This window comes from Penicillium verhagenii (genome assembly GCF_028828195.1).
Source record: "Penicillium verhagenii strain IBT 33310 chromosome Unknown utg000003l_segment0_segment0, whole genome shotgun sequence".
In the NCBI taxonomy this organism is placed as follows: Eukaryota; Fungi; Ascomycota; class Eurotiomycetes; order Eurotiales; family Aspergillaceae; genus Penicillium; species Penicillium verhagenii.
Genome location: NW_026643167.1, coordinates 610,616 through 625,662, shown reverse-complemented (window position 1 = coordinate 625,662; position 15,047 = coordinate 610,616). Strand labels below are relative to the sequence as shown.

Genomic DNA, 15,047 nt, shown 5'->3' with positions numbered 1-15,047 from the left:
ATTGACGGATCTGCTCACAAATGCTTCTGGCACGACACGCAGAACGGATCGAATGACTGTTTTTTTCTTTTCTTTTCTTTTCTTTTCTTTTTTTGCTCAGTGGTAGCGCCCAGTCTTGAAGGGCAGCATGTGCACAATGGACCATGGATTTTGATGCGCGAAGCAGGCGGAAACTGTCAAGCTACCAACGGAGACGTCTCGCGCACTTGGGAGAGGCAGGACAGAACGCACCGCTTGATCGATTATGGTGCAATAAACTTTGTCTTCAGGCGTTAGGCAAAGTTGCTTCATCCACTTTTCGCATGAATGCAGGGAGCTGGCGCTGTCGCTGGTTCTGCACAAACTGGATGAATGGTATGCTTGCGACCTGCTGTTGCCAGACAGCCGCATGTCTCTTCGAAAGCATCACCGTCATCGAAAGATATGACTCTATCCTCTGGTGACGATGGCTTCCACCATTTGACAGGGTAGGAGGATAGCAGAAAGTAGCGTGCCGTATGGCAGGTCTGCATGCTCCATGGTTAACTTCTTGGACTGGTGCGTGGCGATCGTCGTCTGTTCCGAAAAGTAAGATCTGTCCACCTATCGAATAGACTTCCGGCGTTCTTCTTACTCGCACCCTCCGCAGGTGAGGAAGCCGATCTCACCATGAAAGTTTCCGACACCCAAGCATATCGCTGCATCCATGTACAACGCATCGTGTGTTCTCGGTCGGTATGTAGGTCGCATGGCTGCCTCAAGCTCCCAAGGATGTGGAGTAGGAGCTCATGTTCTCGGCTAGGACTGCGATTCAGTCGTCATCAGTGTTTCTGGCGAGGGCGTGGAGTGATCAGGTAATTCTGGCTCACGTCGACTGCCACACTTCGGACTTGTTTCCAAGGCGAAACAGATTGCCTCATGGAAAAGGTGGCGACTCTGCGAGGCTCGGTCAGCTGCACGATATGTCTCGCAGTGTCTTGGCAAGTGGCCCTGGGAGATAGTCAGCATGTGTCTGATAATGAGGGCTCACTCACGGTCTTGTCATCTAGTATCACCCTGCACCTACGACGGACGACATTGCCAAGCCAGTGAAAGAGTCGTCTTGGGGAGACAAGACTCAACTCCAAACCGACCCAACGTATCTGCCGTCTTGGACTTTGATGAGGTCGATTGGGTCCGACTGTCCTCCAGCCACGATCATTGCTGACGATGAATGGGTGGTGATGGGGCAGAAGCACCGAGCAGGCGTACTTATTTCAACAAACATCCAGTCGCACGAGATCTGTGGCCGCGATGAAGTGCACAAGTAGCCTTGCTTGAGACTCTATCAGAACATCGAACCATTCAGGATAACGGCGACATGTGCATGGGAAGGGCTCAAGGATGGCGGCGTTCGATATTCAGAGGTCTCGCTGGTGATCTCGCTGGAGGCACTGTTTGACAAGCACATGACAGCAGTGGAACCAAAATTGATCTCATGAGGATTGTTATCGGTGTGACTGACAGGTAGTTGTATAACCTTGGGGTGCTGACTTGGAGCTGTCGTATAGACCTGGATGGTCGTAACATTGGTTGTGTCAGCACTGGCCGAACGGGATGGGGCTGACAAGGGACTTACCTGCAGAATGCCTCACTTGCACGATTATGGTCAAGAAGCTAGCCAGGAGTCACATGGTTAGCTCCACTCGACAAGGCACATGAATACAGCACTCACCAAAGGATTGTCGCCAGTCAAGGCTCAGGCTCTGGCCTGCAGGCACGAAGACGGGTACAGTGGAATGAACCACCAAGGGGTAGAGAGAGGCAGGTGATTTGGTGGCTTGAGTGGCCACCGTGGGTGTCAGTAATAGCAAGCCTTTGGGTTCAAAGAGGAGGGACTTATAATCTGCTGCAGGAAGGCACCTTGGTTTTGGCTTGACGGAATCCGTCAGATGCAGTCAGGAAGAGAATTGTTTCGACAGAGAACCGAGGGAAGAGCCCATATTTATAGGTCTTTGACTGGTCTTGTTACCGCCCGCTTTGTATTGCCGCGGTGAAGTCTTTTCTGTCTGCCGCTTTCCGGGGGCATTGTTTTCGGGGGCATCGAGGTTGGCTGTGCACAGTTAGGCCTGTTGAACCTCGTCTTACTGAGGTGACGGGTTATGCAAAAGTCAACAGGCAGATGAAAAGTGAATGGTCATGGTCAGGGTGAATCATGCCTTCAATATTAAATTGTTTTTTTTTTTCATGTTTCTTTTAATTATTGTCGGTCTGAAGAGCGTTGATCAACGTTCAACGTTGTCTCAACGACCGTACTTTCAACACTTGAAAACGGTGGGCAGCGATCATCGCTCGACTGCGACAGCATGCACCTTTATCACCATCATCTGGATTTCAGTATTGACTGTTGATTCAAAACAGAGGCCGGCGATCATGCTCTGTTCTGAGTAAGTCACCTCACTTGTTGATGATCCAATTTTCAGGGTCTAAGCCATCGCCCACTCAAAAGATTTCCACTGTGTGTACTGCAGCCATGCTACATTGATTGTAGTGCTACGGCTTTTATTTTGACCCGCCCGGGACAACACACATCGATGATTGAGACCATAAGTCGGAGTTCGCCCAATGCTAGCCAGAGAGCCTTTGATGTTGGAATTCCAGATCTGCTGAACGGTCAAGGCGCGCTCAATGGCCGCAATTATAAATCTGGTATTGTCTATGCTGTATCTCTAGCGTGGAAATTATATCGATTTTTAGACTTTGGTTATCACACGATTTACTGGTACAGGCATGGCCGATTGAAAACCAGAGTCTTTTTGAATCAAGGCAAGATAGAATAGACACAGCCAATCTGAATTCGAAAAACGCTAGGGACGCAAATATTTCCCAGGTGCATTGAGAAGCTTTCTGAAGTACTTGGTCTCTCCCACTTAGGAAATCGAGCTGTCCGAATGCCCAGCAAACCTAAGCCACTGCGGATTCTCGTATTTAATGTCCGTGTTGGCACGAAGAGGTGGCTGCAGGTATATTGGAGGCTGCCACAAAACCTCGCCAGTACAAGGAATTTCGAAATTGGACAAATCAAGGAGCGCGGTCCACAGAGCCTCACGGCCACTTGCTGGGTGAGGGAAATTTGATAGTGTATGGTCACCCACATCTCCAGCAGCCAGTTAAGGGATTGGCTAGGCAGAGTGATGAATGCCATTGAGAGCGACGAGAAAGAGTAAGGTCTAGCTTGTTAGGGAGGATGATTTGTCAATCGTTCGGAATCACGCGCAGACCCCAGAGACCTATCCCAGCTACAATTCGATAGGCGCGAGGATTATCCTGACCGGTCCTGGGAGCTATAGCACTCCTAGGACGCTGACTCACGATCCCAGGATCGAATTTTCCTGTTTGAGGATTCATATGTGGTATCTTGGGACGGGTACTTTGTTTCCACGTACAGGCCACTGGTCCAAGCAGCTGCTTATCGCAGAGGCCGATCTCGAGATCATGATGAAGATTTGATCCGCGAGGCGGCGGAATTTGGACATGTCCCCGTGGCTTCGCTCCTTTCTAGGATATGTGGCGTAAGCCGAGGACAGCGCAAAGATATAAAGATGTCCCAGAGGTCTCGTTCCAGGCAATTTGCCATGCACCACCTACCATCCTTCGTCCAGGCACTCCAACTAATACAACTCTCACCCTCGAAGAACCACAAAGAAGTTTCGATATGGTATGTCACGCTCTATTCAACCATTCGCCTTTGGTCGCTAACGTTCAACCCAGTCTACGGAATTGGCTCTCCGTACTCATTTCTCAAAAACTCTTTCCCAAAGGAATGTCAAGGAGTTCTCAAACGTGTTGAAGCTCGTGAATGCGCGGATAGGTTTACCGGACACTCTGGGTCGAACGATGCTATGGTACGCTGTCAAGATGCGTGACCATGAGAAAGTGAAGTTCTTCGTCGACTGTGGCGCAGATCCTGCTGCTGCAGACTCGAAGAATGTGACGCCTCTCCATGTCGCTTTGATGCAAGGCGAATCCATCGACGAAATCATAGCGAGAATGTTGCTGCGTTCCCGACCGACAATGTCAATATCCGAGATCCTGCAGGACGGCCAGAGTGTGGATCAGTTATTTGTGGACCACTCCAATAGTCCCGACAATGCCAATGCCATGAAATTCCTTCTGGAGATGGGTGCGGATGTCAACGCGCTCAACTCGGAACGCGAAACGCCGTTGATGCAGGCAGTGCGCTACGGTGACCTCAAAGTCATGAAAATATTGCTCGACCAAGAAAATATCAATCTCTACGCGAAAAATCGGTATGGATACACGGCGTTGCATATTGCTACCATTGATGGCCAGCTAGGAGCCCTCAGTCTGCTTCTATCCAGCGAACGGCTAGACGTAAATTGCCCGGACCGCTTCGGCAACTCCGCCTTCTGGCTGTCTGTGGAACTTGGGCGTGACGATATTAGCGAGCGTTTTCTCAATGATCGCAGATTGAATGTGAATTTCAAGGGTGGTGATACCAGAGCACGATGGCAAACCACAGCTTTCTATATTGCTTGTTCGCGCAGGAATATCCGCATTGTTTCTAGCATACTTGCGGCGACACATGTGTTGAGAGTGGATCCCAACATCCAAGGAGATGGCCAAAAAAGTCCTCTTGGAATTGCCGCATATCAAGGCGCCTACGAGTTGGTAAGATTGCTGCTCAGCGCCGATGGGATTCGGATCAATGCAGTCGACGAGAATGAAAATGACCCCCTGTGGCTTGCGCTTCAGACGCATTCCCTGTCGGTAGTGAATCTATTTTTGGACGACAGTCGACTTGACATTAATTGCCAGAACAACCGGCTCGGGGATACGTACTTCATTGCTGCAGCTCGTGAGGGCAATGCTTGTTTGGTGAAGAGGCTACTTGGTATCAGGGGCGCACGGCTTGATGCAAGAAACAAGAAGAACCAAAGTGCGTTGGAGGTCGCTTGTCAACTGGATCACCGCCGCATCATCCAGATTTTGGTCGACGAAGGAGCGGCAAATCAATGACTTGATTAAGCGGTGCGTTTATGGTGGATTAAGCGTGGGTTTCGAGGACATTTTGGTTGTGATCCCTATGACCAAGTACAATTCAAGGAATCCATTGGACCACTGCCGCGCTTTGCATAATTTGTTTCTGCTCGTCCCACATTCTACCGTGAGATATATTTGGTGTAAGCAGATGAGCCGAGACCTCACAACCTCTAATAGAAAGATACATGCCGGCAATAACAGATCTGTTCTTTACTATACCACTACTGTAGAAATCATCTTGGAAAATCATATAGTATTGAATAAATTTGATAACAATCTTGGACTCAGTGATGCGTATTGTGATATGAGGCTGCTGCAGATCAGACACAAAAACTGTTGTGATTTCCTTTAAGCCAAAAAGCCTGCAAATGCAAGTGGCATAGATCGTCTAAGATTGAACTTCAACAAAAACGAGCCAGCCGATACAATTGACTGATCAGAAGCCGCCTTCGATGATTTTCTGCCGGACCCACCTTCGGTGATTGGAACTCTGGCCCCCCACAGCCAGCTGATCACCTTGCCAGGATCGTCTGTCATCGACCAATGTCTCTCCTGAAAGACGTCCAGCCTGTTCAGGGACAGTGTGCGCAACTGACAAGGGAGCCGGCATCCAATCGGGCCCAGGGTCTGTGTCACTCTCGGCTGAAGTTGTTGCGGCTGTCGCATGGTCGAACGGATCGTCGTCTGTCCACCACGGGCAAGAAGGTTCAAGGTCCAGGTCAATCAGCCGGAGATGACCACTCGCTCTGGTATGGACGATATGATGTACAGCTGCACGTATTGAATTGCTTGCACATACTGCGATCAATTAGCGTTGGCGTGATCTCACAGGGTACCTGCTGAAGGAAACTTACCCGAAACCGCGGTCGCTCCGCTTGTACTATTCATCAGGCGTGCCAAATCCTTGGCAATGTTGATAGCTTCAAAACGGTACTTTAAACGCGTGCGGTTGCGATAACGAAGTTGATCCACGGGTCGAGCGCCTAGGATGTGTGTAGTAAATTGCAGGATCTGCTTTTGAGTCAGCCCACCCCTAGTATGATCAACACGAAGGGCTTCACTCACATCGAAACCCCGGTCATCTCGATGGCCATGCTCCGGACAATCGTCTCGGTCAAACATCCGGTCGAGTTCAAGGATCTGCGAGATCTCATCCCCGACCCAGTGGGGATGGTCTATTTTGGTCAGCACAACAACGCACAGCATCTGGAACAACGGGACACGTACTGAAATCCTTGAGTTCAACTTGCCACACCGCTTCTAGCCGTTGCACTGTGTTCCTCCGGCTTCGGCTTTCTTGAACGAGATGCCGCATGAACGGCAGCGCGCGGAAGAGTCCAATACCTTCCAGTACAAGAATGACGGTTCCGTACTGGCCCAGAGGGAGTGAGTGTCCGTAGGGACCCAGCATGCATACCGGAAAGTGGATTGTCGCTTGCGCACGATCCACAGCTCGTGTGATTCTCCTAGTCAGGCCTAGCTGAGGCCGGGTGACTATCCGTACCATGCGGATTGTCTGTGCTTCTTGTGTACCTTGTACAGCAATATTCGAAATTGACTTCCATGTTTCACACAGAGAAACTATCTCAAGAGCCACAACCAAGACAATGGTGAAATCGCCTAGGCCATAGTTGGCTAGGCCGCACATCAACCCTGCTTGTTAGAATGGAAATGTAAATTACTTGACAAGACAGATATATAAAGGTCGTTTGAATAATGCGTCCCGCTAAACGCTTTCTGTCCTCAATCTCCCGGACGACCAACTACATCACCTCCAATACCACCAGCCACGCACAAAATGGCTCCAAACCTGCCTTCTTCCATGAGGTAATTTATTCGCGATATGGTCTTGAGCAAATCACTGACCACATCTCAAATCGCCGAAGCCACTGGATGCAGTGCGCGTTCCATCACCACTATCCGCAGCAATCTGCGCCAATTCGGTGGTACCAGGGCCCCTCCTATTCGAGCAGGTCGACCACGTAGCACCACACTACTAATGTTGGAGACCCTCTGCGGCCATCTGCTGGAAAAGTCTACTCTCTATCTCGATGAAATTGCGCTTTTTCTGTGGGATGAGTTTGGCAAATACCCAACAACCTCCAGCATTAGGAGGGCGCTGATCTCCAAGAAGTGGGCAAAGTCGATATCTCAACAGAAAGCAAGGGGACGTAATGCCGATCTACGAGATTGCTATCTACACAACCTGTCCGAGTTCCGATCGTACCATCTGGTGTATATCGACGAGTCTGGGAGTGATGCAGTAAACGGATTGGCTTTAGGAGAACAGCTTAGTCACCGCTTGGGATCGCACCGGTCCAAATATCTAAAAGCCATCGCGATCAACGGTACCAGATACTGCCAGCATGTTCTCAAGATGGCATTGTCATGTCACGAGTATTTCAGGGCCCGACCGACGCATTGGTTCTTGAAGACTTTGACGAGGAGCTTCTCCAGCATTGCTGGAAGTGGCCGGAGCCTAGGTCCGTTTTTGGTGATGGAAAACGCCTCTGTCCATCATTCTAACCGCATAAAACAACCGTGCTCTGACGGAGGCGTAAAGTTGATGTACTTGCCTCCCTACTCGCCTGACTTAAATCCAATCAAGGAGTTCTTCTCTGATCTTCAAGACTTCACTGGGTATTTTACATATGTTATTCCGAATTTTGATAGCCAATTTGACTCATCCCAGCTGCATCCCTCAAAATTTCCTTCATCATCAAAGCCAAACGCGTGATATGGCCGGTAACGTGTTGGTCGGATTTATTCCTATGTGAAACCCGATACCTTTATAATTGGAAGTGATAAACAGAGATACAGGGACTGCGTTTTTAAACCAGCGATCCGTCTCAACCGCTAAAATCCCATGCGGGTCAACTCTGGAAGGATAACGGGATGGTTGGCGGCTGTAGAGTGAGCGTGAGTGGTAAATTCCCAGCAAGAGCGATTTATATTACGTACGAAGTAACTCTTCATCCTCCAGAGCCTCAAGTCCTTCGTTCTCAGCAATTCTTTGGAGGTGCGCAAGCTCCCGATTCCAATATTGAAATTGGTACTCAGTATGGGGCCTGTCTGTGCTTTCCTGCCAGTTCTTTTCGAAATCCCTGATAGCTGGTCGATTTTTGTTCAATAACCAAAGAAATAGAACCCTGCTCTGCGTTGCTTTTGTATCCGTTGTAGGATATGTGAGTTGAAACAGACCATAGCTTTCTGACAAGGGGGCTTCGGTAGCCGAGGCTTTAGCTTTCTGCAGCAGTTTTCGCCGGAGGGACTCAAATTCGCTCGATGATTGCATTGTCTCAAAATTTGAAATTTAATCAAGATTATTCGTTGAGTATAAAATTTTATTGTTAGAGAAAGTTTTCACCAAGGTTGGCGAAGCGGTCATCTTTAAATAAGGGGGCTCCAGCTCTTCGGCTCAGACCCCCACGAAGCACGTGACATGGAACATTTGTCGGACCAATGGATCATGTAATCAGCTTTATTAGTCAGCGTACCACACAAACTGTTGTGGTGGAGACTAGAGGATACCAGACAAGTACATATACGTGACCCATACCATTGGTACAGGCCTTTCGACCTTGATTACGTGTTCAGAGATCATTTTTTAACCAGAGGCCCTCGGCAGGTGTTACAAGTCTGACATTTCCATAACGTATCCCCTGGCAGTTTATGGTGCGGATTCCTAATACAACCAGCCAAATGTACATACACGAAATGACTGTAATTTTGCCAAAGATATCTCTGAATTTCGAAGGATTCAAAATACATGACGAGGCATTACGTTCAAGTTTGTTAGACGACTGGTTCTGGGATCTCAATCAGTGATCCTGCAAATGGCTGAAATGGGATTGGGAATACAATTAGTGGGCCTGGGAGCTAGGTCGCTTCTGGGGCTCCTAGGTCGTGTTCTGGAATTGTTGTCCTCGATCTCGGGGCCATGAAGGTTCATTCGGGGATCCAAGTAGGGCATCCTTGCACTTTAGCATTTCTAGTCTAGTCGCGGAACTTAGTCTTTCCAGATTTTGAGTATGCTAGGCTAAAGTGTGCACATAAAGGGAAGCACATCTCGCGTTGTGAGACCTTGGTGAGGAAATCCGCGGTCTCCTGCTTTTCCTTTCCCGAACATATTCAGTAGGACATCACTACACTCTCATGCTTTCCGAACTTCCGACAGAGCTCCTGCTCGGGATTTGCGAGTCTCTACAAAGAAAAAACATTCTAGCGCTACGCCTGGTCTGCCAACGTTTTTACTCGCTTTTCACCGATGTGCTCTTCCGACGCATCGTGTGTGATGAAGTCCCACTGCTTTTTCGTGCCGTGGAGGCCCAAAGACTGGATATTGTAGCGCTGCTCATTGAGGAATACCACGTCGATATTGATTATCTGCACGCTGGCAAGAATGCGCTTCTTCTCGCTATTGACCTGCGATACCCACAGGCGGTGGATCTGATCTTGCAGTATCGGCCCGACGTCCGCTACTGCTGCGACTTTGGAGGTCGAGGGCCCCTCTCACTTGCAGTGATCGGCGGAAATGCTGCTAGCGTGGAGCGGATTCTCCAGTCTCAGGAGATTGATGTCAACGATCGATGCTCGGACGGACTGTCTGCCCTAGTATACGCGCTGAAGCATCGCGAGTACTATGCCCTCCAAATTTTACTTGCTGATCCTCGAGTGGATGTCAATCTCGCAGATTCTCTTGGCTGGACGCCACTGCAAGCTGTGGTTCTCGAAGGAGATCATATAGCAGCCCAGATGCTGGTGCGACATGCAGCAATCGATATAAACCATCAGACCTCCCACAATGATGCCCCTCTCCTGTTGGCTGTGAAAAGGCTCAATCGAGAGCGATCTGCCCTCGTGGTTGAGTCTCTCCTCCTACATTCGAATCTTGATGTCAATATCTCGGACTCCAACGGGCAAACGGCCCTATGGCACGCGGTCAACCGTGGCCAATATGACCTTGTGAAGTTACTTCTACGTCAGAGCCATTTGAGATTGAACGATCCTGATCGATATGGGGTGACGCCATTAGCCCGAGCTGCCGAGAGGCCTGTTCTGTCCGTCCTTGAACTGCTATTGGAACAGCGGCAGATATGCATCAACTCTCAGTCTACCCAGATCGTGCCTCCGCTTTGGTCTGCATGCCGCGCAGGCAACTCTCCTGCAGTGGAGGCACTGCTTCGTCTGAGGTCAGTCCAGGCTAATCAAAAAAGCCCTACTGGAACAACGCCACTCCAAGTGGCTGTTCATTTGAATCATCTATCCATTGTATCTCTGCTACTCCGACAAAGAAAAATGGTCGACATCAACGCCCGTGGCCATCAACAATGGACAGCCATCTTCTTTGCCGCCTCTAACGGGTATATTTCAGGGGTCAAAACGTTGCTGGAACATCCTGGTATCAACCTGAACTTGATTGATGATCAAGGACGGACCCCACTCTGGTGGGCAGAGCATGGGCAGCATTCCAGCGTGGTTGATCTGCTGCGCAAGCACATTCGATCAAGGAAGCGGAAGTGTCGTTTGGCGCGAGGTGTGTTCAATTGAGATGCGACCCAAGGAATGCAGTGCGAGGTGAGGCGGTGCGTTGAACATGTAACGACTTGTGATACTTTATACATTAGTCTCATCCCTACGCGACCATTTTCAACGCTCTGTCTGATTAGTTAAACATCGATCAAATTTGATGAAGCCATATACTTAATGAACATACAGTCGAGGTTCGAAAGCCTGGTGGCCCAAATTTGATGCAGAAACTCAGAGGTGCGCTAGATTGAATGACGAACTGTCGGGGTTGATGACCAGTTGACCGTGAAACCTTCGCCACGTTTTGTTGTTCAGGTATCCAGGAAGACTGTTTTGACTTTATCTCTACTTTCAGCTCCACCATATATCCTTGACAACCCCGAGGAACATCTCGCACGTTCTTCTTTTCCTGACCCGCAGAAGTCTCATGCCTGGTCAAGAATCGCTGGTTGTGCCAGAAATGGAACGAAGCAAGCTGCCAGGTAAGTCTATCAGTTGAAGCAAAAATGCAGCCCTACTGACAAAACCTCTTGCAGTCATTTCTCCCAGAAATGTGTTTGCTGCACATAACGTCAACGTCACCGCAGAAGCTCCAATAAAGAAGGAGGCGATCTCCCAATCCGATTGTCTGCAATCCGAGAATGAAGACGCCGTTGACTGGGATTTCTGGCTCACCCCCGAAGTTCTCAGCGGCGAAGGCCCGCCACCTTTTGGATGAACATTACGCGACAAGGTCGTCGCAGACAGAATGGCTCTGTACCTCAAAATCATGCTCAGGCTTCACACAAAACTTCGATTGAATAAATTCTTTTTTTGATTCCCACCGCATTCATTGAAATCACTGGAATTCTAGAGACGCAATGCCTTCCACCTTCTTTTTCCCTTTGCTCTTCTTTTTACTCGCATTTTTGGAAATCTGTACGCTGGGCTTGGGCTCTTCCTCGAAGCTAGGGGTCGTCGTCTCGTCAATAAGGTCATCTAGAGCCTCAATCGTGCCGACTAAGTCATTTGACGAGTCAGAAAGTTCGGATTCTTCTGCATCCAATCTCACTTCTTCACATATAGATTCATCACTACTCTCCCTTGCCAAGTAGTCGTCTGCTAACCAAGGATCAAAGATGAGGTCTGCAATCGAATTAACTTCAAGATCTGTAAGATCAGGGAGGGTTTGGCGTACCGCCAGTCTTTGTTTTAACAAATAGTTTGCAGGTCTCAGAGCCTTTAGCCAATATCAGGAGTTCCCTGTTGAGCTGTTCACGAATAGTTTGACTTTCTTTCGACTCACCAGCGATCCTCGTGACAAGGTTCGCCGGCATGTCGAATACGGTAACCGGCGACAGAATGCGGGACAAGGAGGACATAAGTCTGGCTTCTACAACTTCGTTGGCAATGTCATCAACGAACCTCTTCAGTGCAACCTGCATTTCATTTGACTGACAAGCCCACGAAATAGAAGGAGATATGAATCACCTTGTAGTAAGCCAGCATACAGTCCAACGCTTCGATCGACGCGAAACGCACCATGTCTGGTTCTGATTGCGCTACCAGAGATTTCAGAAGTTGTTCAAGATTGATTGAATGGTCTGTGCAGTAGGGCTCCTTCAAACTATCTACTCCAAAGAAACTCTGTAAACTTCTGGCGAGCTCGTGTTCTTCGCGCTCCGCCCGAATCTTCTGCAGGTTTTCCGTGAAATAGTGGTTGTAAGTGATAGGATGCCCTGTCTGGTGTGGCATGAGTAGCTCCTTGGTCTTGGCGTCAATATCACGTTTGATGTTGTTGCAGGCTGGGAGTATGATCTCTTCGATCACTGCGGCTGACGTTGCGTCATCCGTGACATGTTTGACCACATAGGCGAGAAAATCTCTGGCAGCAGCCCATATACTATTCGTGTGGCTGCGCGTTATCTGTTCCCAAGGAGAGCACTGTTCCAAGAACAGATCACGAACAATCATCGGATTAAAAGTTCCAGGTAGCTCGCGGCCCCTAGTCCTCTTAAGAAGATGGCTGATATGTTTTATATATTCCTCCCGGGTGACCCCAATCTGGTGCTTGGCCGGTATTTGCCCATCGTTGGGCTCACAGATACGTCGATAATGGCCTCTCCGGTGGACACGTTGGGCGAACTCTTCGTTATGATTTTGCACTATGGCTCGTATTCTTTTATGATACCCATTGGTGGATTGGGCATCGCCAAAAAATGGGTCATTGTATGTGCCATCAATAGCGGATTTCACAAGTTCCTGCAGGGATTGACTTATATGCAGAAGATATGACTTCTGCTCATCTATGGTAGTCCGAGGTTGACCAAGTCTTCGTAGGCGAGTTCTGCAATGTCCGATTTTATCTTCGATCTCTATGATCAAGCTCGGTAGCTCGGTGGCAATCTGCAACAACAGCACTTTACTCAGCCGTATCCGCAAGCTCCCGATGCCAACCAGTGTGCTTGGCAGATCTTTCCAAATCCCATGGGAGAAAAAATCTTGTTCCTCCAAGTCTCGTTGTGTTAGGGAAGATCGGCCTTTGTCCATGTCCATGTTCTTGAGAACATGCCATCCAAGCCGAAACTCCACATCCTGATTCTTTGCCAACGACACAAACATCGTTTCACTTTCGGACCCTTCAATCAAGGTATCAGGCTTGGTTATGATGCCAAGTGTGCGTTTCCCAGAGGGATCAGCATCTCGAGCCAGTTTAAGGACGATTTGATTGGCAAAGTCATTCTTAGCAGACACAACGGCCAGGATGATGCTGCGCGGCTGTTTCATATAAGACTGAACCACGTCCTGCACAAGCTGAACATCTATTGCGGACTGTTTTTTGGTTTCCGAGTGAATAAGTCCAGGAAGGTCAACGATAGTCAGATGGGGACGGTCGGGACCCGACACTTCGACGCGCAGAAGATCATTCGAGAACGCCTTTCCGTGTGTTGTTATTCCCATGGCTTCTTTAGCTTTTTCAATCAGGATAGGTAGCCCTTCAAAGCTATTCAATTCCTCGCAGAAATCACCAAGGGATCGTTGCTCGACATCGCTCCGTGTATGGTGGGGCACTATGGATACACGAACGCCAACATGACTATGCGTTCGTAGGACAAGCTCGGTAGGAAATCGGGTGCAAAGGTTGCTTTTGACAGGGAAGGCAACGCCAGATATTGCCTCAAGGACAGAGCTTTTGCCAGAGGACTGGTCACCACAGACTATGATCTGTGGCAGAGAAATATAATGGCTTATACCCTGAGAACGGAGGGTATCGATGGAATTCAGAAGATCTAGCTGCTCTTCGGTACACAGATCCCGTAGGGCGTTGGTTTGGAAGGTTTGTAGCAGCATTGTGAGGATTCAGAATAACGTAAAAGAAGGAAGCGCGGATGACAGGTGGGTGAGCAGAGTAGGATGAAAAACCTCTTAAGTCGTGCTCGGAGGAACCTAATCAACTTTTTGGAGGCCGGAAACACCCTTGAAGCCAAGAGCTCAGGTATGCTTAAATACTACAATATTCTCATTTCCTATTGGCGGGGCCGGTGATCTGGAATAAAAAAATACTGTGTGGATGTCTATCGCAATACATACAGTACCATGCTGTCAGATTCTTCAGTGTTCCGTCTACTTGGAACTGGCATGTAACAAATGGCGAGAAGATTATCATAGTCGCATTCCTCTTATAAAATTTAGCTTTCTTTACTATTCATAAGAACCATTTGCCTGACATGTCTGGATTGTATATATAATTCATAAAGAATGGTGGTTGATATAGTGGCTACCTAGGGTCCACAGTTTTCAGCGTTCCAGAAGAAGGGATATACAAACAATGACAGCTTCATGATACATAACGAGCACTGTTATGCAACGCCAGTGGCATTCCCTCTTCCATTATTTGTGAGCCGGCTTTAAGGGCATGTTCGGGTATTTTTCCTCCCTGAATTCCCCTTATCAGGATCCTTTGGAAACTCGGAGCTCGACTCATCTTACCGCGCATTCTTGCAAAAATAAGGGAGCAGATTCGCTGGCAAGAAACACCCATGTGAGTGCAATGGACGGCCAATTTATGGGCGGGAGATGGAATCCCTATGGCGAATACGTGAGGAGATTCTCGCAGGACGCTTCCAGCTTGAGGCCTTTGAGTAATAGTCGCGCGGTAAATAGAGTCGTTTCGCGGAGAGGATGACGAACTCGCCTGTGGTGAGCTACCTGTCATATAACAAAGAATATCACATATTTCCGGTGTTGAATACGTTGTCGTCACAACCAAACGATACAGAGATCTAGTGGTGTATCCCAGGACGTCGACGTCCGCATTGGCGGCAACTGATCTGTGGAAAACCGTCTCTATGGCAAAATCCATCAGAATGTCGATAATTGCGCAGAAAACGAATGGAGAATGCCAGATTTTAAGTACGATGCGGTCACTCCGCAATGCTTGCCGACAACCCGATTTCTAATGAGGCCGGGACGGTGGCGTAGGTCGAAAAAATCTCTTTATAGAGTGCCAATATGCA

General features: G+C 48.7%; 6 protein-coding genes across 6 annotated transcripts; 3 read left to right on the top strand and 3 right to left on the bottom strand.

The window, feature by feature from the left end:
- Positions 1-1,306: 1,306 nt before the first annotated feature.
- Positions 1,307-2,047, bottom strand: N7466_001637 (uncharacterized protein; the record flags this gene model as incomplete). The annotated part of the gene is made up of 2 exons (XM_057161035.1): positions 1,307-1,531; positions 1,991-2,047. The coding sequence occupies 2 exons, from the start codon at positions 2,045-2,047 to the stop codon at positions 1,307-1,309; spliced, it is 282 nt and encodes a 93-aa protein (XP_057024320.1).
- A 1,808-nt stretch (positions 2,048-3,855) lies between these two features.
- On the top strand, positions 3,856-4,998 carry N7466_001636 (ankyrin repeat domain-containing protein; the record flags this gene model as incomplete). Its single annotated transcript, XM_057161034.1, has 1 exon — positions 3,856-4,998. One exon carries the CDS (start codon positions 3,856-3,858, stop codon positions 4,996-4,998), a length of 1,143 nt encoding a protein of 380 aa, XP_057024319.1.
- A 2,880-nt stretch (positions 4,999-7,878) lies between these two features.
- N7466_001635 (uncharacterized protein) lies at positions 7,879-8,317 on the bottom strand (the record flags this gene model as incomplete). Its single annotated transcript, XM_057161033.1, has 2 exons — positions 7,879-7,928; positions 7,984-8,317. 2 exons carry the CDS (start codon positions 8,315-8,317, stop codon positions 7,879-7,881), a joined length of 384 nt encoding a protein of 127 aa, XP_057024318.1.
- Positions 8,318-9,177: 860 nt separating this feature from the next.
- Positions 9,178-10,572, top strand: N7466_001634 (uncharacterized protein; the record flags this gene model as incomplete). The annotated part of the gene is made up of 1 exon (XM_057161032.1): positions 9,178-10,572. The coding sequence occupies one exon, from the start codon at positions 9,178-9,180 to the stop codon at positions 10,570-10,572; it is 1,395 nt and encodes a 464-aa protein (XP_057024317.1).
- A 406-nt stretch (positions 10,573-10,978) lies between these two features.
- Positions 10,979-11,269, top strand: N7466_001633 (uncharacterized protein; the record flags this gene model as incomplete). The annotated part of the gene is made up of 2 exons (XM_057161031.1): positions 10,979-11,033; positions 11,088-11,269. The coding sequence occupies 2 exons, from the start codon at positions 10,979-10,981 to the stop codon at positions 11,267-11,269; spliced, it is 237 nt and encodes a 78-aa protein (XP_057024316.1).
- A 120-nt stretch (positions 11,270-11,389) lies between these two features.
- On the bottom strand, positions 11,390-13,881 carry N7466_001632 (dynamin family protein; the record flags this gene model as incomplete). Its single annotated transcript, XM_057161030.1, has 3 exons — positions 11,390-11,676; positions 11,729-11,969; positions 12,022-13,881. 3 exons carry the CDS (start codon positions 13,879-13,881, stop codon positions 11,390-11,392), a joined length of 2,388 nt encoding a protein of 795 aa, XP_057024315.1.
- Between the last annotated feature and the right edge of the window lie 1,166 nt (positions 13,882-15,047).